Source organism: Quercus robur, chromosome 12 (assembly GCF_932294415.1).
Source record: "Quercus robur chromosome 12, dhQueRobu3.1, whole genome shotgun sequence".
Classification (NCBI taxonomy): domain Eukaryota; kingdom Viridiplantae; phylum Streptophyta; class Magnoliopsida; order Fagales; family Fagaceae; genus Quercus; species Quercus robur.
In genome coordinates this window covers 40569685-40594112 of record NC_065545.1, presented here as the reverse complement: position 1 = coordinate 40594112, position 24428 = coordinate 40569685, and the positions used below count along the sequence as shown (strand labels likewise).

The following is a 24428-nucleotide window of genomic DNA, read 5'->3' as shown; positions in this document are numbered from 1 at the left end:
AACTAAAGGATTAGTGAGTGTAATTATTAAAACCTAAGAGATCAATACAATTGTTTCATTTTTCTTAAATTCCAACTTATTTTCACCTCAACAAATTAGGTTTACGAAACCACTTAAGATTAAGTTATGGGTGGGTCCTAGTATTGCTGAAGATACTTAATTTTACATATAATTTCATAAAATACACTTATAAAAAAAATTATAAAATGCTCGACTTAGAATGATACATTTTTTTGCTACTTCCTTGTATTTACATGATGTAAGGTTGAATTTAATCAACCATGTGTTGTCTTTATTTCGTACCAAATTTGCTTGTAATTCAGCATGTAGAAACCCTGTATTTAGGTGGAAATAATGTAAGAGTTGTGTATGAGAGAGTGTGAAGAAACTCAAGTTGTGTGCATTCAAGAGGAGTCTCGTGACTGGATCTTGCGACTGACAAGTTGCCAAAGTGCCACACATGTGAAGCATACATGAAGTTGAAGGGTCAGACAGCTGGAGCACTACAAGACAAAAAGTACAGTTTGGCCTGGTAGTTAACTCGCGACTTAAACTTGCGACTCGTTCCCGTCGCGAGACCGAGTCGCCAAAATGCCATGTTTTTCTAAAAACTGACTTTTCACATTCCATCTCATATCTTACTATAAATACTCTTATACCTACGAAATGTATGGTGCTGAAAGAGGAGCCTATTGAGAGAAAAACCTTAAAAAAGATTTCTACAACACACCCACCTTATTAGAGAGAGAGCTATTCATTCCTAAAGAGAAATCTTTGCAGTTTCTTCTCCTTCCCTTTCTCATTGTTATACCCATTGATAGGAGATTTGTACCCAAACATTATCCACACCTATTTAAAGTGTTGAGAGTGTTTTTGGAGTTTGGAAGGTATTGGAAGATGCCAAGGATGATAGATGCAATATAGAGCTTATTGCGGGATCCGGTAAGTTAGAGAAGAAAAGGTTAGGAGTAACCCGGTTGGAGTAAGAAGCTTGGAGGGCTTAGGTGCATCGGGTAGATTAGGCTTGGAGGGTTTATTACTATTCATGTATCCCAACTAATTTTCTAGTGGATCATTTTACTGCTTGGAGGGCGGTGGAGAGATTTTTCGCCGAATTCTTCGATTTTTTTCTTTGATAACACGTGCCAGTGTTATCCTTGTGTTTGTATCTCTTTTCCCTTACTCTTTAACCATTAATTGTTGCTATGTTTGTGATTAATTATGTGTTAAAATAGTTTGTCAAATTGGGTATTGCTTATATTTCATATTCCATACATATATTGTTTGAATATAAGCTTGTGTTGGTAATTTTGTAATTGAGGGTCTAAACATTCATTAGTGTTTTACACACTAATTGATCATTCACATGGACTCAAGTTGTGAAAATGGGTATCAAAATAAATATGTCCCTATTATTGATTATAATGAATTCGGGTCCATTTTAGATTTGTTTATTTTATTGAAACTAAATTTTTTTTGTTGAAAGTATTGTAAATAAAGATAAAAGTTAGTTAAAATAGTACAATAAAATTCATGAATAACATCAAAAAGTATAATAAAACTTATAAATAATAACAAAAATAATTAGTAAGAATAAATTGCTAAAAATAATATTTGCCGAACAATGCTCTGTCTAGGAAAGAAAATAAAATCGGAAAGATCATTTATGTGGCTGAAATTTCACTTTCAAATGCAACAACGGCCAATTTCTCAAATCCCCATCTCTCCAACTCCACGTGTCGGACTCTGTCACCGACTCATGATTCCTTATAATTTAGCAATACTATATATGTCTTATTATGGGATAACCCAACACACTTTTATTGTTGTTTCCTGAAAGTGAGAATTCATCGGAACCATGAAACCATCTCCACTTTTTCTCCCAAAACCAATCACTATTATTAGAACACAACCGCTCTTCTTCACTCAAACTCCTAAATTCACTTCAAATGTCAAACCGACTATCTTTCAATCTAGTCCACATAGAATCAGACTCCGTCCAGTCTCCATGTCCACCCGCTCGGTCCACTCTGCATCACCCGTAATCGAGTCCGATGTCCAACGACCCGATTCAGACCCGGCGTTTGTGAACTCCACAGAAGAGCACATTGAGAAGGTACTGGCTACAACCTTGAAATTCTCAAACAAAATGTTTTGACATGTGACTTTATTTCTTGTTGTTTTCGTATGTATTTATGTATGTATGTTAATGTAGGCTATTTATGGATGTCGTTTCATGACGCTTCTGGGAGTCTTGGGGTCTTTAGTTGGATCGTTTTTATGTTTTGTGAAGGTATGCACTTTTCATTACATGATTTTATTTTTTGGCATTGAAAAATATTCCTGTAAGAAGTTACTATATATATATACACAAATATATGATTATGCTGTTTGAAATTGTCTCAATTTGGTTTGTAGTGTTGATCAGCGTCTAAATGTGGTCGTCTCCGTTTGGGTATTCGGAGTTTTTGGTACCTTATTTGCATAGTATTTATAAAAAGATATAATTTTGGGTAACTTTTATGCTAAATGTGTGGCAAAAAGCTAAATGTTAGCTTATTTTTGAAAAAGCTAATATTGTTAAATTGAAATTAAAAAAAAAAAAAAAACTGGGACAAAATGCTAAAAGTTTTTACCAAACGTACGAAATAATGTTACAAAAAATGATATTTTCGTCTAATATTTGCCTAGAAATGGTGAATTTTGGGTGTGTTATCTGGATATAACTTTTTCAAGTACATTGTAAGACCCAAGTCAACTCACCCAAGCCCTAATCCCAAATTAAATTCAACTTCACCGACCCTTAATTTGACAAAATTGGATTTGGCTTGATAATCCTTTCGGTTGGTCATATGTGTTTTTTAGGCCTCTGTCACCTTGCATTTATTATATCCTTATTCACTACATCTATCTACGTCACTTTTGTCAATATTGATAGAAGAAAATAAAATATTTTAGAGAGACAAATTGGATCCAAGAAAAAGAAAGAGAAAGAGAGGTAATTAATTATTAATGTAGTTCGGCCTAACGGCTTATGTCCACGGCAGAAAGCCCTTGATGGCTACATCTTTACTATAAGCTTTGTTTACAATAAACCCATAGTAGGGTATTTATAGTAGGATAAATCCTAGACTAATTCAGATTACAAGACTAGCAATACAAGCAGAAATATATTTCTTTGCATGCACACCAATTAGGAATTTTTTTGCTTGTACACCAAATAGGATTAAACTTGGACTTGACTAGGAATGAGGCCTTGATATCTTTAACAACTTTAAGCCTCCTTCTAACTAATTTAACTCGTTCTCTTCGAAGTAAGTCACACTAGCGTATTCATTATGTTTATATCTAGCAACTGTCCTTATCTTTCCCTCAAATGGATAGTGTGGAACTCTTCCCCATTTCTCACTACATTCAAGTGTTGATCAAGCAAATTCCTTAAAGGGAATGTTTTGGCTAATCTTTGCCCACTTCGTATTTCATATGTGATTGATTTGACGGGTCACTAGTAGCAGACACCGAAACTCATTTCTCTAAAAGATCCTTTCAAATAATGTGACTAAGGTTTGTTGATGCCTTGATGGCTGTCCTTTCTCAAGGCATAAAACCCACTATGACCCACTATGTAAAAAGATTTTTTTCTTTTTGATGAGCAATAATTTATCAGAAACTAGAACAACATCAATTGGACAGGAAGTATACTAGATGTATATAATACTAAACTTTGCTAAAAGTACAGTGATCATTAAATGCTAAGAAGTTTGAGAGCGAGAAACTTCCTGATGCTGACACCGATTCAAACAGATCTAGAATTGTCCTCTCACACCCATCACACTGTGTAAAAGGATCAGGACACTAAACATGGCTGGAGTTCCTTTCAAATACATCATGAAATCTAAAATCTTATTTCATCAATTGGCTGGCACTATTAGTGTATCAATGAATAAATTGATTCATCTCTATAATGTATTTATTTGTTTTTTACTTTTAAGATTTGGTGATTTAATCTATCATTACTGTTGTACTTCGATATTTTGAAACATTGCTGTTCCAAGCCATGGAGAATTTCTTGGAAAGTGAAAAATAAATGAAGTCTATTTACTTGAAAAAAATATGGTTTCAAGAATTATATATGCTTATTTTTTTGAATCATAGAAATGCTTTTAAATAATAGAATCTGATCCAGTAAAATGTTATTGGTGAAGTTTTCGAGTGATATGTTGGGATTTGAATGAGAGGATGTGCCTTATAATTGTTAAAGGATAAGTAACAGAAACATTTTTTTTGGGTCATGTTAAAAGATGAATGTATCAGTGTAAGCAGTTCCATAAATACTGATGAATGAGACATAGCTCAATGGTGTTGAGAGGGTTTTCCCAGTTACTTCAGGTTAAACCATTAAAGGTTATAGGTTCAAGCTCACTCATGTAAAAACGGGTTAGTTTGGTTATAAAAAGTTGTAAGCAGACTTTTTTTTTATCTGTCTCAAAAGCAAATGTATACTATCTTATGATAATTACTGTGATACAATTTTAAATCAGTAGGTTCTTAGGTCTTATATTATACATGCCAAACCTTGTTAGTCTCTCTCTCATTAATTTTTTTCCTCTTATAAAATACTATGGCTCATGTTTGCTGCTGTTCTGCTTTCACTTGCTATATAGATAAATTGGTTGATTAATTTAAAATAATTTAATGGTTTTTCATTGATGAACTGTTACCTGTTGCAAATTTCCTCAATGCAATGAGTTCTGCTGTTGACATGTAGGGCTGCACTCATGTTGTATCATCTTTTATGGAGTACTCTGTAAATAGAGGAAAAGTGATTCTGTTGCTGGTTGACGCCATAGGTGAGTGTTTATGAACTACTGCTGGTATTCATGCTCCATTTGTACTTCTTGCTTGTCTCATAAATTGAATGATGCTCCACTTTCTTTTTTCTCTTTTTTTGGGTGTGTGTTCTAGGTGACAAATAAATAGCTCTCCATTGTTAAACACAATTGAATTTATTATGTGAAAGTAGATGTTGCAAAAATTTATTAATTTATAGATGAGATTACATAACCTAATGATATAGGAAATTAACAGGCATAGCAATTGGTTTGCCATTAGATGAGAACTTTCTAAACATTAAATTCCAGCAGTGAGTCTTGAGTTATAGCAGTAAATCTTTCGGCAATAAATTTTTTTGCAAGTTCACTTTAAAGATTTTCTTCTACAGAAAATTGTAACAGATTTTTGGCAGATACTTTCATGCACCATAATGGAACATGGTTGTTGATGATTTGCACTAAGCAATGATCATTCTAAGATCCAAAAAAGTAATGGCCATTATATGAACTGTGTATATTATACCTTAGTGCAAATTATCAACCATGTTCTTGGGATCAAGTTATAACATACACAGTTCATTTATCACATGAATTGTGTATATTATACTTTGATCCCAAGAACAGTCTCTATTAAAAGGCGCCGAGATAAAGAGTGCCACTCCCTTCTAATATTTTTCCACAAACTAACTCCATAAGGACCAGAGAAAGAGCTAGAACACCAACCACCCCAATCACAACCATACTTCACCTCTATCACTTGACGCCATAGAGCATCCCTCTCTTGCCCAAATCTCCATAACCACTTCCCTAATAAAGCTACATTGAAGGTTCTCAGGTTCCTAATCCCCAACCCACCTGAAGAAAGCGGAGTACACATTGTAGACCAATTAACCAAATGAAATTTGGGCTCGTCTCCTAGGCCACCTCGTAAAAAGTCCCACTGAAGTCTAGCAATTCGGTTAGCCATAGAAGCGGGAATAGGGAATAAAGAAAGAAAATAAGTAGGGAGATTAGAGAGAGTAATTAAAGTGACTCTACCTCCCTTGGATAAGTATGATTTTTTCCAACTTGCTAATTTTCTTTCCATCTTCTCTAGAATAGGATTCCAAATAGACTTGTCCTTAAATTTTGCCCCCAAAGGAAGACCCAAATATTTCATTGGGAGAGACCCTTGCTTGCAGCCTAAGACAGCCACCAAAAGATCCATGTTATGAACTTCCCCCACAGCCACTAGTTCAGACTTATCCAAATTTACCTTCAGACCAGACACAACCTCAAACCAAATGAGCACCATATGGAGAATCAGAATTTAATCAATATTAGCATCGCAAAAAATCAGAGTATCATTAGTGAAAAGGAGATGGAAAACCATCAAAGATCTTCCAGAAGAAGCACCTACACTAAAACTTGACAAACGACCTTCATGGACAGCCTTATTCAACATTCTACCGATGGCTTCCATAACCAACACAAATAACAAGGGAGACAAAGGATCACCTTGCTGCAACCCCCTAGAACTTCCAAAAAACCTATGGGGAGTACCATTAATGAGGATAGAAAAACGAACGGTAGATAAACAAAAAGAAATCCATTGCCTCCACTTATTAGAAAAACCACAATGCTCAAGCAAGTTAGAAAGAAATCCCCAGTTCACATGATCAAAGGCTTTTTCAATATCCAATTTACATAACAACCTTGGCTGACCAGACTTCAATCTACTATCAAGACATTCGTTAGCAATAAGAACGGAATCAAGAATCTGCCTATTTAGAATAAAGGCGTTCTGGGGAGCTGAGATGATCTCTCCTAAAACCATGCGAAGACGAGTAGCCAAAACTTTAGTAAGAATTTTATAAACCCCCCCCCCAACAAGGCTGATAGGCCGAAAGTCCTTTACCTCCACTGCTGAAGCTTTTTTTGGAATGAGAGCAATGAAGGTTGCATTCAAGCTTTTTTCAAACTGACCTGTAACATGGAAATGGTGAAACACAGCCATGAGGTCGGATTTGAGAATCCCCCAGCAGGCTTGAAAGAAAGCCATCGAAAAACCGTCAGGCCTAGGAGATTTGTCCCCATTAAACTCCTTAATGACTTCAAAAATCTCAAATTCCTCAAAAGGTCTCTCTAACCAATCCACATTATCCCTTGAAATCCTTGGAAAGTCTAATACATCCTGGAAAGGATGCTACTCTTGCTGCTCAAAGTATAGGTTCATATAGAATTGAACAATATGGTCAGAAATCCTATCCTGGTTGGAAGACAAAGCCCCTTCAATCATAAGGTTATCAATACAATTATTTCTTCTATTAGAATTAGCCATCCTATGAAAAAACTTCGTATTGGAGTCACCCTCCTTTAAAAATAACACTCTGGACTTTTGCCTCCAGCTAATCTCCTCTAACAAGGTTGCCTTCTCAAGATCAGCGCGTAAGGATGCTTTTTCCAATTTCTCCTCCTCAGTTAGAGGTTGATTGTTCTCTTTTACATCTAGAGCATTCAACTTGCTCCATAATTGCTGTTTCTTGACTGAGATATTGCCAAAATATGTTTCGTTCCACTTCTTTAGGTCCGTTTTTAGAGCATTCAACTTCTTGGCAAGAATGAAACTAGGAGTCCCTTGAAAATGGTAATTTTCCCATCAAGACTTCACCTTATCTAGAAACCCCTCCGCCTTCAACCACATATTCTCAAAACGAAAAGGAATACGCCCTCTGCGGTGACTCCCACTCTCCAAAAGAATTGGAAAGTGATCGGATAACACTCTAGGAAGCCTTTTTTGGGAGAAATGAGAGAGGTAATCTGCCAAAACCGGAGAGAGGAGAAACCGATCTATTTTAGAAGCTGAGGTGGAGTTAGACCATGTGTAAAGGCCTTCCTCCAGAGGATTGTCCATAAGCCCATGAAGAGATATAAAATCCGAAAAATCATACATGCAGCGAGTAAATCTTCCTGTCCCTAACCTCTTCGAAGGAAAGCGTATGACATTAAAGTCTCCTCCCAAACACCATGGCAAATTCCACCAACTGTTCAAGCCTGCCAGTTCCTTCCACATAAATTGACGATTCCTGTTCAAATTTGGACCATATATACCTGTGAAAGCCCACTCAAATTGGTCATTGACGTTTTTGAACCTACACGAAATCGAAAAAAACCCCACTGCTTCCTCTATCTTTTCAACCACCCTTCTGTCCCACATGAGAAGAATTCCACCAGAAGCACCCTCAGAACCCAAATATAACCAATCTATGTAAGGACAACTCCATATGCTTCTAACAATTCCTCTTGTAACCCATTCCAACTTTGTCTCTTGCAAACAAACGATATCAGCCCTCCATGAACGTAAAAAATTACAAACCTTGAGCCGTTTTTCCTTCTCATTCAAACCTCTAACATTCCAAGATATGATTTTCAAATTCATTGGAAAGTGATTAGAGCCCTGTCCTTACCATTACCAATGCGCCTTGAAGAAGCTGAACCATAATTGACAGAGCTAAATAAACCCCTCAATTCCCTAATTCCTTTCCTCCCTGAGCTCTTCACAGCTTTATCAGTTTGTTCCTTAATGGCTCTCTGCTGTAACTCAGTTTCTACAGCCAACAGGAATTTGGTTGCTGGCTCTTCCAAACCTTTGAGGGATGTCCCAAGAAAATCATCAAAGCCACTGAATTTTTCCTGAAACCAATCTGAGTAATTGTCCTTACCCAGCAATTTCTCCTCATCCAGAGATGCTGACCCTTCAGAAATATCCATGACGCCCATAGGCAAAGAGAAAGCCAGTGGTTCGACATTTAGAGGAGGCGAAGAATCAGTAAACTGGGAAGCATCCTCAGAACAAAAATCTGAAACCCAATCCTCCAAAGTAACATCAGCCCCTTTTTCCAATTCTGAATTTAGCTCCTTACATTCCGATGACACTCCCGGTGCCGTTGGCAACTGGTTCGAGTCGTCCACTCTGGCAACGACCTCTCCCGGTGGCAAAGAAAATTGGATCGGGACAGCCACCCTCTTCCCATCTCGTAATTCAAGAACCCACTGGTCTGAATTTCCCCATTTTTTGATGACGTTATCTGTGTGCTCATGGATGATCCGTTGAATGTTACGTTGCAAGGCCACATCACCATTGGAGCACAGGGACTCATCCACGGAAGCATCGGAACTCAAAGACTCAATCACGGAGGCCTCAGAGTTGTCGAGCACTGAGAAACACTTCTTTGGAGATGGATCAAAGGTGTAGTTTTGGCTAGATCGTTGGTATGGATCTTCTCCTCTCACAGACCACTATCCTGATTTATATAGGATTTGTTGTAACAAAGAGGCAAGTGTGGCGGATCTAATGAGGTTCACCAATGTAGTCCTCCATTGGGATTTTCAGTTTTGTAGGGAGGTGCATAATCGTGAATTGGAAGCTTTCAGAAGCTTCATCAATTCCATTTATTGCACTCCTGTAAGTGGGAACAGGAAAGATAAGAGATGTTGGCTGCCTTGTAAGAGTAAGGGGTTCACGGTCAGTGCTTATTACCATCTTCTAGTTGGCCATAGTGAGCAGTTTTTCCCTTGGAAAAGCATTTGGAAGCAAAAGATTCTCTCTAGAATGGCTTTCTTTGTATGGACCGCAGCCTTGGGGAAATGCCTGACAATTGATAACTTAAGGAAAAGCAAGGTTTGCATTGTGGATTGGTGTTATATGTGCAAGTGTAATAGTGAAACTATTGACCATCTTTTCCTTCATTGCCCGGTTGTTTCGGAGTTGTGGGATATGGTTTTTGGGTTATTTGGAGTTTGCTGGGTTATGCCATTTTCTGTTGTTGGGCTTTTGGCTTGCTGGCAAGGTCGTTTTGGCGGCCATCGTAATGGAGATATTTGGATGGTTGTTCCTCACTGTTTGATGTGGTGAATTTGGAAGGAGAGAAATAGTAGGTTTTTTGAAGACAAGGAGCGTTCCATGCCTGATCTCAAGCTTCTTTTCTTTAGAACCTTACTTGATTGGTTTTCTGTGTGGAGAAACCATCATTTTTCTTCTATTTTGGATTTTCTTGATTTTTGTAATGTTCGTTTTTTATTTGTTCTCCCTTGTATACCCCCGGTGTACTTGGGTGTCTTTCTCTTTTTGATATCAATGAATTTTTATAACTTATAAAAAAAAAAAAAAAAAAAAAAAAAGGCTCTTATTAGGGAAATATGAAATAGTACTTAAGATCTCTATCATTTTCAATTACCAGTTTGAGGCTAAAACGTAATAGACCTCCAAAAAAAGATGAAATAATCAAGGAAATTCCATATCTTGTTATGAGTTGTAACTTAGATAATACTTCCTCCCCCTATAAGAATGGGGTTAAAGGTGAGGTCTTGGGTCCAAGACTCACTGAATTTGTCGTGACTTACGAGTCATAAAACCAATAAAAAAAGTGTGGACATACATCAATAAAGAAGCATATATTTGTCAAACTTCTGAGTTGAAAAACCAATAAAAAAATATGGACACACATCAATAAAGAAGCATGTATTTGTCAAATGGAGGATTCTAACAAACATAAATACCTCATCTCTTTTCTTTTTTCTTTTTCTTCTATTAGTATAATTTGCACTCAGCATCCCCTAAGGTTATTCAGTGAGTGAAAACTATACTTATAAAAAAAATGAAAAATAAAAGAGATGGTGTTTTTCATGAGCATTTATTTCTCTTTAAAGATGCTGCGTTAAGCACAGAGGAACAACTTACCATATCTCTCCATTACTTCTCTTTCCAAAATGTCCCTTCTAACATGATAACTTTCCAAACAGAATGAGGCATTACCCAAGAAACACCAAACAGAGAACCAAAGACCACAATTCTTGAGCCACCACACAATGTAGAAAGGGATGCAACACTCTTTCCCTGGTTCTTGCACAAAAAGCACCAACTCATAATAATTTTTTATTTTTTTTGAAAGTAAGAAAAAATTTTATTGAAAAGAGACAACTTCTTACTAAGGCAACCCATAATAATCAACCCTTATTTTGGTAGATTATCTGTAGTTAACGTCTTATCTAATGTCGCACACCAAAAGAAGAAAGCCACTTTGATGGTACACAAACTCTCCATATGTTCCACCAAGGAAAATACTTCCCTTCTCCTCTCAATACTTTGTTATAGCTCTTTACTTGGAGGTCTTTAGACTTTGAAGGGATCCATACCAGACAGTCGACTCCCCCACAATGCAACTTTGTAGCATAAATATCTTCCAACAAGTAAGCCATCGATTCTAATTCCCAATTATGCACCACTTTAATGAACAACAAATTCCAATAAAAAGAACAATTTCTATACTCTAAATTCACAACCTTATCTTCTCTATCCTTTGCAATTAGAAAAAGGCTAGGATATCTCTCCTTAAGGCTTCGTTTGGGAGTTCATAAGGGAATGAAATGGAATGGAATGTAATGATCATAAGGGAATGGAAAGGAATTGAATAGAATGGAATGTATTTAAGTAAGGGAAAGGAATGGAAATGAATGGAATTAAGTAACCTTGATTGAATATTTTAAAATAAAGGAATGGAAAGGAATGAAAATGGATGGAATATAAGTAATCTTGTTTGGGAGTAACATGGAGGGAATGGAATGGAATCATTTTATGACAATATTACTATTAGACCCCTATTTTAAATAAAAGATTGAATATATAGGGGTGTTTTGGGAGTTTTAGCAAAAAAAATCATTAAATCTAATTCCATTCCCTCCCATTCCTCCCAATTTCGGAAGGAATGAAAATTTGAGATTTTGAGGAAATATAGAAGAATGAGTGTTCCTTCCTACTCATTCCATTTCCTCCCACTTAAACTCTCAAACAAAGGAATGGACTTTCCATTTCTTCTATGAAAACACCCAAACAAGAGAAGGGAAGAATATTCTAAAATTATTCTTTTCATTCATTTCCTTTCCATTCCATTCCATTTTCTCCTCCCAAACGAGGCCTAAGAGTAGTCTCACCATTCCAAAGGTCACACCAACAAAGATTTTGGAGTCATCACCAACATCATATCTAATAAAGGATGAAAAGAGATACAATTTTATTCTAATATTCTTCCTCAAACCTACACTGTAAGGCCCCCTAGCCTCATCAGAGCACCAACCCCCCAAGTGGTGTTGTACTTCAAATCTTCCACCCTCCTCCACAAGGATTTTCTTCTCCATAGCACCACAACCATTTCCCTCGTAAAGCATGATTAAAAAGAAAAAGCTTCATAAACCACTTCAGATAATGTCCCTTTGAATTTTTTCCAACCTTTTTGCAACACCTACAGGCAATGGAGAATAAAGATAAAAAGTAAGTTGGAAGGCTACATAATTTACTTTTGATAAAATGAATTTTTCCCATTTTGATAAGTAAAACTTCTTCCAGCCAATCAATCTTGTATGCATCCTTTTGATAATGGAATCCTAGATATTGTTTACCTTGAAATGAGCACCTAGAATAGGTCTCTTCTACATCCAGTTTGCATAAAACCCCCAAAATGCCATACTTCAATTGACTATGCTAACATTCATTAGCTCTAAGGATGGAGTCAAGGATTTGTCTGCCTTGAATAAATGTGTTTTGTGTGTCAGATACCACAGTTCCTTACACACCCTTCAAACTATTTGCCAAAACTTTAGCCATAATTTTGTAATTAATACCCATCAGACTAATTGGCCTAAATCCTCACTTCAAGTGCACCAACATTTTTAGGAATCAAAGCTACAAAGGTACCATTTGTACTATGTTCAAACATACCTTTGTCGTGGAAGTCAGTGAAGACTTGCAATGTGTCCTCTTTGGCCACATTCCAACAGGATTAGAAGAATGTAATAGTAAACCATCAGGACCAGTTGTTATTGGCAAATATTCTAGCACATCAATGATTTTTGATGGATACTCATTGCTGTTTTTGGTGTGGCAGACAACACAAAAGTGGATTGTTGAATGATTGAGCAAGAATAGAGTTTCTAATATTTTCACTAATGAATTACTTTCTCTAATTAAGTAGACACATAGATTAGGTGCTTGCAAAAGTATCAGCACATCAATGTGTTCTGATGGATATGTATTCACTAATGTGTCAAAGTGATTTGTCCTTTTAATGTGAGATACAACACAGGGGGGATTGAGATTAATGAACAACTACAAGTTTCTTTCACTGCTTTTGTTTTGAAGTAAAATATTTTAAGTAAAATATTCTCAGGTATTTGGTATGACAAGTAAAATTTTTCAAGCAAATTACCAAAACCGATGGCTTCACACCAAAGCCACGGGTGTTGGAGGTTCGGTGATTGGACTACTGGAACTGGCAACCGTAATGGTGGCTCTTGCAATCGGATAGTTGGAATCGGCAATCAGAGCGGTGGCTCTGATGATTGGATTGCCGACGATCACTGTCGGAGTGGTATCTCTGGTGACCGAACCGCCAACACCCATTGAAAAAAAGGCATCTTCGGTCACTAGACCTTTGGCATCGGTTGTGATGCGGCATCTCTGGCCACTGGACCGCCAACACTAGTCGTTGATGTGGCATCTTCAACCATTGAACCACCAACATTGATTGTTGGTAAGGTGTCTCCTACCACTGAATTGTTGGCACCGGACACTAGATCGTCAGAGCTGAGTCATGGCCACCGAACCGCTGGTACTAGTTGTTGGAACAGTGTCTCTTGCTACCAGACCGGTGACCTAGATGGAGGAGGGGAAGCCACAGTGTGTTTTTTGAAAATGTTTTACCAAATTTTCAAAGGTAAAACATTTTACAACTTCTTACAAAGGATTTTACGTTCAACGGAAAATAATTTACAAGTTTGACCATATTTTACCCGCAAATAAACACCCAAAATAGGAAAACATTGTAGGCGCCTCCAATGCTGCACGTCTATTGAGTGATGTCTCTCCCTCCCCCTCCCCCACCCCTCTCCCACCCTTACCCTCACCACCAACCGTCCCCAACTCCCTCTCTCTACCCCTTCCTACCACTGGTAGTCCCACATATTCCTTCTCTCCCCCCCTATCCTTTTCTATTCCCACCTCAATTCCCACCTTTTGTCACCCCTCTACAGAAATCCACTCTAGCTCAATCCCACTGTCACACCCCTTACAACCATCTACATTGCCCAAAAAACCTTCTATGCCTACACCTCCATTGTTACCCGATATCTCACTACCTAAAACTGATACCAAACCAGTTCCACACCTTAATACCTCTTCATCTTTATCGGATCATGGGGGCAGAAAGATTTCTTTCCGTATTGATGCAAAGTTTTTTTCTTTTTCTTTCAACGGTGGGCAACCTGATTCTTATGCTATACACGAGAACAACCAGAATGTCAAGCACACTATTTGGGTAGGACGTAAAGGATTTGAGTGGATCCTTTCTTGTTTTGCTGATATTCGTGATTGGGTTTTGGGGAAAGTTTCTCTTTGTAAACGTTTCTGGGAAAATAATAAGTTGTTGGAATTTTGTGGGAGATCGAATAAGGTTGGCATTTTTGTGGCCTAGCTGAGTACTATGGTGGGGCTCGTCAAGGGTGTGTTATGATACCAGTAAGCACTAACCGTTCTGGATGGTCTTTGTTTCACAAAGAATTAGGCCTCTTCTTTTCCGGTGACAAATCAAGGCCATGTAATGGAGTTGAGATTGGTGTTTTTTCGCCAGCCAATGGTGGCCGAAATAGGCAAGTTGGGAATAATTATGGGAACCAGCAAAAGTTTAGGAATTTTGAAATTTTGGGAGATAAATTAGGTAATAATGTGATTCTTGGTGATTCTACCAAAAATAGTTTTAATGGCAGACCCACACGTGCATTTATTTTTAAGTTGACTGCTGAGAACATGGCTTTGAGAATTTTTAAATCTGAAGATGGGAAGAGAAAGTGCTTTAGGCTAAAGCCTAACAAAGTCTTTAAGTATGGGCCTTTAAATGTAGAAACCTGGGTGCCCACTCCTCCTATTTTCAATAGGACTGTGTTTGCTGGGCTTGACAAGGCCCACATTTGACAAAGGGCCTTTAGTCCAGCCCTTACTCCAGCCCATAACTCAGCCTTTAGTCCAGCCTGTAGCACAAGTGCTGGGGTCTCAAGTTTTGAAGCCAATGGAGAAATAGCTGGCGAGAATGAGTCTTGGGGTTTGTCGCCGTTAGAGAGACAGGTAGGTGAGAGCTCAAGTAGCGAAGGGATGATGTTGATGAGAGATTTAGGAGATCTAGAGACTGGAAAAGTCTCAACGTCAAGGTGTAGCTCCGTTGCAGCTATTCTCGACTTCGTCAAGGCTGTTTCTTTTGTGGGCATAGATTCCGATGCCGAGGTAACTCATGGAATAGGTAATCGAGACTTTGGGTTCATCGATGATATGGTGGTTAGCTCGGTGACGGCGGCGATTGAGGCTCCAATTTTGAAAGTTGTGTCGCCAATTCTTGGTCGGCATCCATGGGTGGTTCAAAATCGATTTTCTCCTCTCTTAGACTTGGGTAATGGGGTAGAAGATGAGTTTGTGGAAAGGGAAGATCATGAAGAAGAACAGAGGAGTAATCACCATGATGATACGACGCAACAAAGGTTAGTGGATTTTGTTGGGGAATTTTAGACAGATTCTGGGCTTCACCTTCTACCATGGGAGACCAATGAAATGGTTGACCATGGTTGTGGTAGTGGAGAGAGACAATTGTGTGTTGGAGTGTGACCTTCTGTCTTGGTGGGAACCCAATGAACTCAGAGAGTTGTTGCTCGTTCAGGATTCTGCGGAGGGAATTTAGATGACAGAGTCAGGGCCACCTTCGAATTGGGTGTCCCAGTTGATGAAAAATTTCTGTAATATGGTGGGTTTCCCTATTGTGAAACATGAAACTCAATGTTTGGCTCTGTTTTACATTCTGGAACAGGAGTGTCTTAAGGTGATTGATGATAGGGTGCCTAAGCAACTTGCAAACTCAGGGTCACGAGGTCTCAGGGAGCTTAAGGGGCTTATTTCTTATGTTAATTATGATGGTGTCTCTTCTAGGAGTAGGAGTAGAGCTTCTTCGACTGTTGTGGGGGTTGTTGGTAGTTTTAAATGACTCTATGACTACTTTCTTGGAATGTAAAAGGGCTTAACAATCCTCGGAAGAGAGAGGTTTGTAAGAATCTTCTAAAAAAGTGGAAGTGTGATATTGTATGTTTTCAAGAAACGAAAGTATCTTCTATCGACGTTGCTTTTGTTCGGAGTTTATGGGGTAGTTCTTTCATTGATTGGGCTGTTTTGGATGCTGTGTAGACTTCAAGAGGGGTCGCTGATTTGGGATAAGAGGGTTTTTGAAAAATTGGATGTAATTGTTGGATAGTTTTCTATCAGTGTCTTATTGAGAGGAGTGGTGGATGACTTTGTTTGGGCTTGTACAGGTGTGTATGGCCCCAATGACGATGGACAGCGGTCTACTTTGTGGGAGGAGCTGTCACAGGTGCGTGCCAGATGGCCCATGGCATGGTGCTTAGTAGTTGATTTCAATATCATTAGGTACCCAAGTGAAAGGCTTGGCTGTGAGTCTTTTAGCCTTGCTATGTTTGCATTCTCAGACTTGATAGAGATCTATGTCAAGAATTGACAGGGCTTTGATTTCTCTAGATTGGGAGGAACATTTTGAGAATGTATCCCAACGGGGTGCTTTCTCATGTTATTTTAGACCACTGCCCACTTTTGTTGGAAGTTGGTGCTGTTCGACGTGGTCAAAGTGCTTTTAAATTTGAAAATATGTGGTTGAAAGTTGGGGGTTTTGTTGATAGAGTTCAGCAATGGTGGAATGGGTACAGTTTTGTGGGCTCGCCAGGTTTTATTTTGGCACAAAAATTGAAGGCTCTGAAAGTAGATTTAAAAAAGTGGAAAAAGGAGGAGTTTGGTGATTTAGCTTTTAGAAAGAAGAATTTGCTGACCGAACTGATGGGTTTAGATGCGAGAGAGGAGCTGTTGGGTCTATCGAATGAGGAACAGAGTCGTTGTCTTCAACTCAAAGGAGACATAGATTAGTTGGCTTCTCTTGAGGAAATTTCCTGCAAACAAAAGTCTCGAGCTTTGTATGTGAAGGAGGGAGATAATAATACTCGTTTCTTTCATAGATTAGCAAACTCACATAAAAATGCTAATCAAATTAAGAGGATTGAGGTGGATGGTGTTCTCTATGAGGATGAGTCGGATGTGCGCTCTCGGTTAGTTCTCTTCTATCAAGGGTTGTATGAGGAAATTGAGTTGGGGCGCACTACTATGGATGGATTAGATTTTGCATGTATTGAAGAGGATAAGAGGTTGTCCTTAGAGAAGGATTTCACGAAGGAGGAAGTCATCCAGGTCTTAAGGGAGATGGAAGGTGTTAAAGCCCCTAGTCCTGATGGTTTCACCATGGCTTTCTTTCACAAATGTTGGAGAGTTGTGAAAAAGGATATCATGGATTTTTTTGATTACTTTCATTGGCACTCTGTGTTTGAACAGTCTATGAATGCTTTGTTTCTCACTTTAATTCCTAAGAAGTGTAATGTCGTTAACATTAAGGACTTTCGCCCTATAAGTTTGGTGGGTAGTGTGTACAAGCTGCTATCCAAGGTGTTGGCTAACAGGTTGAGGGCGATTTTACTCAAAATTCGTTTGTTGGTGGAAGGCAGATTCTGGATTCAATGCTCAATTCAAATGAGCGTTTGGATAGTAGGTTGAAGAGCTGGTTACCAGGTGTGGTTTGCAAGTTTGATATTGAAAAAGCATACGACCATGTAAACTGGGAGGCCTTGTTTTATCTGTTGGGCCGGATGGGTTTTGGGTTGAAATGGAGGGGGTGGATTAAGGCTTGTGTTACTTATATCCGTTTTTTAGTCCTGGTAAATGGATCCCTTGAAGGTTTTTTCGGAAGCTCTCGTGGGTTGAGACAAGGAGACCCATTATCCCCGCTTTTGTTTCTCTTGATAATGGAGGTTTTAAGTAGACTTTTGAAGAAGATAGAGAAGAGTAATCTTATTTGGGGTTTTCATGTGGGAGCAGTGAATTCTGTTGGTGTGCGTATTTCCCATTTGTTGTTTGCTGATGACACTATCTTATTTTGTGATGCCTCTAGGGAATAGATGCTGTCCATAATGTTGGCGTTGTCTTGTTTTCAAGCTTTTACGGGTTTGAAGGTCAATGTTCGGAAAAGTGAGATTGTCTCTGTTGGGGAGGTGAATAATCTAGATGCACTGGCTAATATTCTTCAATGTAGAGTGGGGAGTTTGCCTATGAAATATTTGGAGATGCCATTGGGAACTTCTTTTAAAACAGCTTCGATTTGGAATCCTATTTTGGAGAAGATGGAGAAGAAACTATCAGGGTGGAAGCGTCTCTATTTATCTGAGGGTGGTAGGCTCACATTACTAAAGAGTACTCTCTCAAGTCTTCCAACGTACCTTTTATCTCTTTTTACTATTCCTAAAGCTGTGGCTGCTAGATTGGAAAGTATTTAGAGGAATTTTCTTTGGGGGGCTTCTGAGGGGAGTTTCAAATGTCTTTTAGTGGCTTGGGAAAAGGTGTGTTTACCCGTTGAATTGGGTGGTTTGGGGATAAGAAATGTGGCGTCGTTAATCAAGATTTATTAGGGAAATGACTGTGGAGATATGGGCATAAAGTTACCCATCTTTGGCGGAGAGTTATCTTCACAAAATATGGTGAGGGTCAAGGGGGGTGGAGTACGAAAGTTTGCAGGAGGACTCATGGATGTGGCCTTTGGAGAAGCATTCATGAAGGGTGGGTGAAGGCACTCGTATCCGCTTCTGGCATGATAGGTGGATTGGTGAGAATACCCTAAAAGATGTCTATCTTGAGCTCTATGTGTGTTCAGCTGCCAAGGATGCTTGCATCTCTGAGGTTTTGTGGATTCCGGAGGGGGTACTGTTAGAGTGTGGGATTTAAGTTTTTATAGAGCTTTTGAAGATTAGGAGCTAGCTGCATCTTATTCTCTACTTCAGTTTATCCAAACTCGTATTCCTTGGGGTGATAGGAGAGATACTCTTTGTTGGCGGCTCAAAAGTGATGGTAAGTTTGACACCCGATCTTAATACCAAGCGTTTCGGGGTACTCCGAATTCTTTGTTTCCTTGGAAGGGTGTTTGGAAACCAAAGATTCCTAAGTGAGTGGTTTTCTTTTTGTGGACAGCTGCTCATGATCGGATTCTCACTTTGGATAATCTCATGCTTAGGGGTCACCCTTTGGCAAATCGGTGTTGTATGTGTTGTTGTGATGGGGAGTCGATGGACCGCCTTCTTCTTCATTGTCCTGTTACACATACCTGATGGACTTTTATGCTTCAGGCTTTTGGTATTCATTGGGTTATGCTAGGATTGGTGGCGGGTTTGTTATCTTGTTGGCATCAGTGGCTTGGGAAGCATAATTTGAACATTTGGGATTTGATTCCAGGGTACTTAATGTGGATTGTTTGGTTGGAACGAAATCGTTGCTCCTTTGAGGACAATGAGAAGATGTTGGATGAGTTAAAGGTTTTATGCTAGCGTAGTCTTTTTGAGTGGTCTTGTTGTTGGGGTTTTACTGATTCTTATTCTCTCTCTAAGTTTATGTTTTCCCTTAGATTAACTTCCTGATTACCCTCTTTTTTGTTTTGCTGTTTGTTTCATCTGTTTCTTCTTGTTCATCATCATGAACAACTTGTACTATTCATTTTTTACTCATTAATAATAGTTCTCTAATGACCTATCAAAAAAAAAAAAAAAAAAAAAAATTATGTAAGGTGTTTTTCCCTTTTGGTTTGCTCAATATGTGATTAACTCTCTATATATGCACTTCCCTCAACACCAGGAGATGTAGGGAATATAACAATTGACTTTCCATATCTATTGGTCATAAGAGAGAGAGAGAGAGAGAGAGAAGCACAAAGGAACATGGAATGAAAGCTGAAGTGGCACAAGACAGATTGAAAGCAAATGAAGTATACGAAAGACTCCAATTATTAACAGCCCTTTAAGTCCAGATGTTCATTTTTAGGTACAGTAACAGTGACATGTCAGTAGGCTCAAGTCTGAACAAGTAATAGCAGTAGATGTGTAGGATGAACTCTTTCAAAGCAAAGCTGATTCAGTAGCTTTGTGCAGTCAGACCTATGATTATTTGAGATTTATCTGAAGCAATCAGTGTAATCTCATACATCCAGCTGTTTTCTGGATAATAATAATGCCATACTTTTTTTCCCATTCGCCAACATGCATTCTGAATTCAATATGAGAATTTTTTATCTGTTCTTTAGCTAATGTGTTAGAAGCGGAAGACTTGACCTGTGCAGAAATCTCTCTATCTTAGAATAGATATCTTGTGTGTTTGCTTGGCAATTCTTGGTAGAGCTCATTTATTTGGTGAAAGAATTTTCCTTGGTGTATTGTACCAAGGCAAAAGTGTCGTATTCACCAGTGATCATTCCAGTCTCAGCAGGGGATGAGAGAGTATGACAGCCAATCGTCCTACAAGAACAAAGGTTTCTTGACTTTTGAGCTGTTACCCAAATACATATGATGTGAGTGCTTCCGCACCCCTAGGTGGTGTTGGGAATCCTTATGATATGAAGATGAGAGAGACTGTTAAAGGATGCTTTAGACTGTGTGCAGGTAGACGTTATAATCTTCATAATTGTAAGAGTGACGGTTGAGTTTCAGAATATGAATATATATATGTATATATATATATATATATAAAAGCAATAGTAGTGGATGGGGGAGTCAATTGGGCACCTTTTGCTTCTTTGTATGGTCGCTGGAGATGTTTGGTCATTTTTTGTTTTCTTTATTTGGCTCATCATGGGTTATGCTGAAGTTGTTGTTCAAATGCTAAGCTGTTGGAAGGGAGCTTTCATTATTTGCTTAGTAATGATTCTCAGGGACCGCAGCTTGGAATACAGTTCCTTTGTGTCCTATGGACTATTCCGGTTGAGAAAAATAGATGAACTCTTGATTGGGTTGAACATCCAAACCACATGATTAAACAATCAGTGCTAAGATGTTTATATGATTGGATGGTTTCTTTATAGGAAATACTCCCTCATGTTCTTTTTAAGAATTTGTAGATAGCCTGAAGGCCCTAAACAGAAAATGTAAAATTCAGGACCTATTATGTACTTTTGTTCATTTGCTTTTATGAACAAAGTTATACTTATAACATGGGGGGTTCTTTGTCCTTAAAAAGGTTACGTGAAAAGCCAATCATGCACGTATTCTGGAAGAGTTCTAAACTTGTATGAAGAGTCTTGATCATGATAATATTCTTAGAGCAAAGAAGTGATGGGACACATACTGTTCTTCCTTGATCATGAACTCGGGATTTCAAATTGAAGGTTAGATTTAGTAAATCACTGGCCTTCTACTTGGACTTGGGGTTATATGATGCACAGATTAAACTAATATGTTTTTTGGGGAACAATGTTGTTGTTTACAGCACTACTCAGTACAGAACCTTGTATACAGAGTACTTGCATGGAAGTGAAAATAAATGCATGCATAATGGCACAAAGAAGCACCTCTTTTCTGATTTGTGCAGTAGAGACTCCCTGTTAGCCAGCTGAAGTAACTAATTACTACTCTATTGCACTTGTAGATGTCTATCTTTTGGGAACTGTGATGCTGGTTTTTGGAATGGGTCTTTATGAACTCTTCGTCAGCAATCTTGACAGTTCAAAATCATTGTCGGAGGAAAAAACTCCATACAGATCAAATCTATTTGGCTTATTCACCCTAAAGGTAGGTGAGAATTCTTTCAGCAATTGAGCAACTTCAATGCCTGTATATCTGTTTTGGTTTCTAGTTTGGCCTGTGCATGTGGGTGACACAGGACAAAACCTAAATGATACAACAATAATATTGAAGAATAGAAAATTAAAGGATAGAAAACCTAGGAATTAGCACCTAAAGTTGGTTTTGAATCTGCAAGACCATTGGAAAATTCCAAGAGAAATTTTATTACAATAAAATTGGATACATTATTTGAGGGAGTACAATGCTATCCTTATATAGACTACTTCACCTTAATTCTAATTGATTTAAGAAACCTTAATTGTAATTTACATGTGAAATCCCAATTTTGAACTACAAAAAAAACCTTGATTTTAAGGAAATTAAATCAAATACTAATGAACCTAATTAACTACTAAGACCTAAAATAAAATATAATTGACTTCCAAAATTAAATAAGACCAAATTAAAGTAAATATTTGTTGATGACCAAAACGATGCAATGATAAAATGAAGAATAGAAAAATAAAGAGTAGATAACCTAAGAGTCAAACACCTAGGCTTGCTTGGAATCAGCACCAAGCAAGAGATAACATACCTTCAAGAGTCAAAACCTACAGTTGGTTGTAGTCAACACCCAACCGACCATTGGAAAATTTCCAAGATAAATTTTATTACTCAATCAAACTGTAAATACAGTCTCCGTAAAAGAACAATACTATGCTTTTGTTGAATATTTGACTCTAATTCTAATTGACTTTGGAAATCCTAATTCATAAATTCCAAAAATAACATTGATTCTAGGAAATTAAATAAAATACTAGTTGACCTAATTAACTACTAAGACCTAAAATCAGATATAGTCGACTTCCAAAATTAAATAAGACTAAATTAAGATAAATATTTACTGTATTTGCACTTCCCACATTGGTGTGTCTAAAGCCAACCTTGACTTGTTTGATGTTTTAAGCCAAATAATTGTTCATTTATGAAAGTTTTACTGCTTTGTAGGGTAAAAGTATTTGGAAAATGATATTAGTATGTGATTTCCTCCTTGAAGTTGAATTTGTCACTTCTTTTAATAGCTTTGAGATGGGTTTACCTTGCTCTAATAGCAATAATGCATTTTTACTTGTCCTCTTGTCTTTTGTGCTTTTCCATGCACGACTTATTAATGTTATGACTGAACTTTACTAGATGGAAAAGCAAATATTGATAGTATCTTTGTTTAGCTTATAGCTATACTTCAATTTACATTTTCATTTCCAGGAACGGCCTAAATGGTTAGATATAAAAACCGTCAATGAGCTGAAAACCAAGCTTGGCCATGTTATAGTGATGATTCTTCTAATTGGGCTTTTTGACAAGAGTAAGAAGGCAGTTATACACTCTCCTTTTGATTTGCTTTGCTTCTCTGCTTCTGTCCTCCTTTCCTCTGGTTCCCTGTTTCTGCTGTCTAAGCTCAATGACTCAAACTGATGGTTGCCATATATGATACTTTGAAAATATGTAATGAAATTTGTATATATGATATACACCAGGTAATGTATATGTTAAAATATGGTTTTGAGTGTAAGTTAAAATCTGAACCTTGTAATATGATAAAGTTGAAGTTTCATCCTATTAGATTTGCCTTAGCTGTTAAGTTACATTTGAATTGGGCTACCTGAACCAATTGTGTCATAAGTGACTTTTTACCTTATAGTTTTAGTGATACTATTGACCATATTTCTGTTTACGTATTGTTTGAACACCTGAGGCTGTCTGCTAAGCTTATTAGATATATGGTAAAATTTTAAAAACTAGATTGGTGTAGTCCACTCCATGATGGTTGCTTTTTATCATCAGATACCAAACAGTTTTTATTATTTGAGCTAATTGGAACTCACAAAACTAGATGTTCAAATGCTACTTAAATCAATAATATTTCAATCAGTTATACATGTTCGGAAGGGTTTTAAATCCATGACCTCACGTTCCACCTTTTTACAAAGGGAGCTATAATCTCATTGGCCTACATGGCTCAAGATAATTGGCTAGTTAATTTACTATGTGCTCTATGAATTAAGCCATGTGTTAAATAAGCTACATGTGCTCAAATCATAACCAACTCATCATACTCTGAACTAACTACCTAACTAAAAGGATTACAACATTTATTTCATATTCCTAATATTAAACATTTGTTTGTATATGAATTGAACGAAAACTGTATAAAGGGTTTCCTTTTTTTCTTTTTTTGATAAGCTATAAAGGGTTTCCTTTTTAATTCAACATTAAATATCAATGAAAAATAAACCAATTTCTTAGTGCATTAGTGCATCTTTCTCTTTTAATCTCCTTCTTTCTCCATGGAGATTACTTCGAATTAAGTCAATTCTTCTACAATTCATATTTGTCCCCATTAGAAACCACCAAGTTTCTAACCAGTGGTATCGGAGATGTTGATCTTGAGATGACCAAAGCCAGTGGAATTCGTCAAGCTCTCATGGAGTTTTATTTTAAAGGCAGAGATCCTTTTCGATGGCTTGTCAAGCTCTATGAATTCTTTGCTCTAGACAACACACCATCACATTGCATGGTTTCCGTTGCCTCTTGTTGCATGGAAGGAGAAGCGTGGGAATGCATCCAAGATGCAGAGGCATCGGGTTTGTGCACAAATTGGGTGCATTTCATATGCACCCTACAAGATTGGTTTCAAGTACCAATCCTTGATACATCAATGGAGACTATCACCCAAGAATCTAAGATGCAAGAGCCCGCGAATTATGCTAGAGGACCAAGAACTAATTCTTGATGCACCAATAGAGGCTCCCACTCAAGAGTCTACGATTCAAGAATTGGCAATCCAAGTGTCGGTGATCCAAGAATCAAAGATACAAG

The 24428-nt window shown here is 37.7% G+C and overlaps 1 protein-coding gene across 1 annotated transcript; it reads left to right on the top strand.

Moving 5' to 3' along the window:
- Positions 1–1716: 1716 nt before the first annotated feature.
- On the top strand, positions 1717–23271 carry LOC126709014 (uncharacterized). The gene is made up of 5 exons (XM_050409079.1): positions 1717–2116; positions 2216–2293; positions 4769–4850; positions 21412–21554; positions 22815–23271. Exons 1-5 carry the CDS (start codon positions 1859–1861, stop codon positions 23022–23024), a joined length of 771 nt encoding a protein of 256 aa, XP_050265036.1. The 5' UTR covers positions 1717–1858; the 3' UTR covers positions 23025–23271.
- The last annotated feature ends 1157 nt before the right edge of the window (positions 23272–24428 follow it).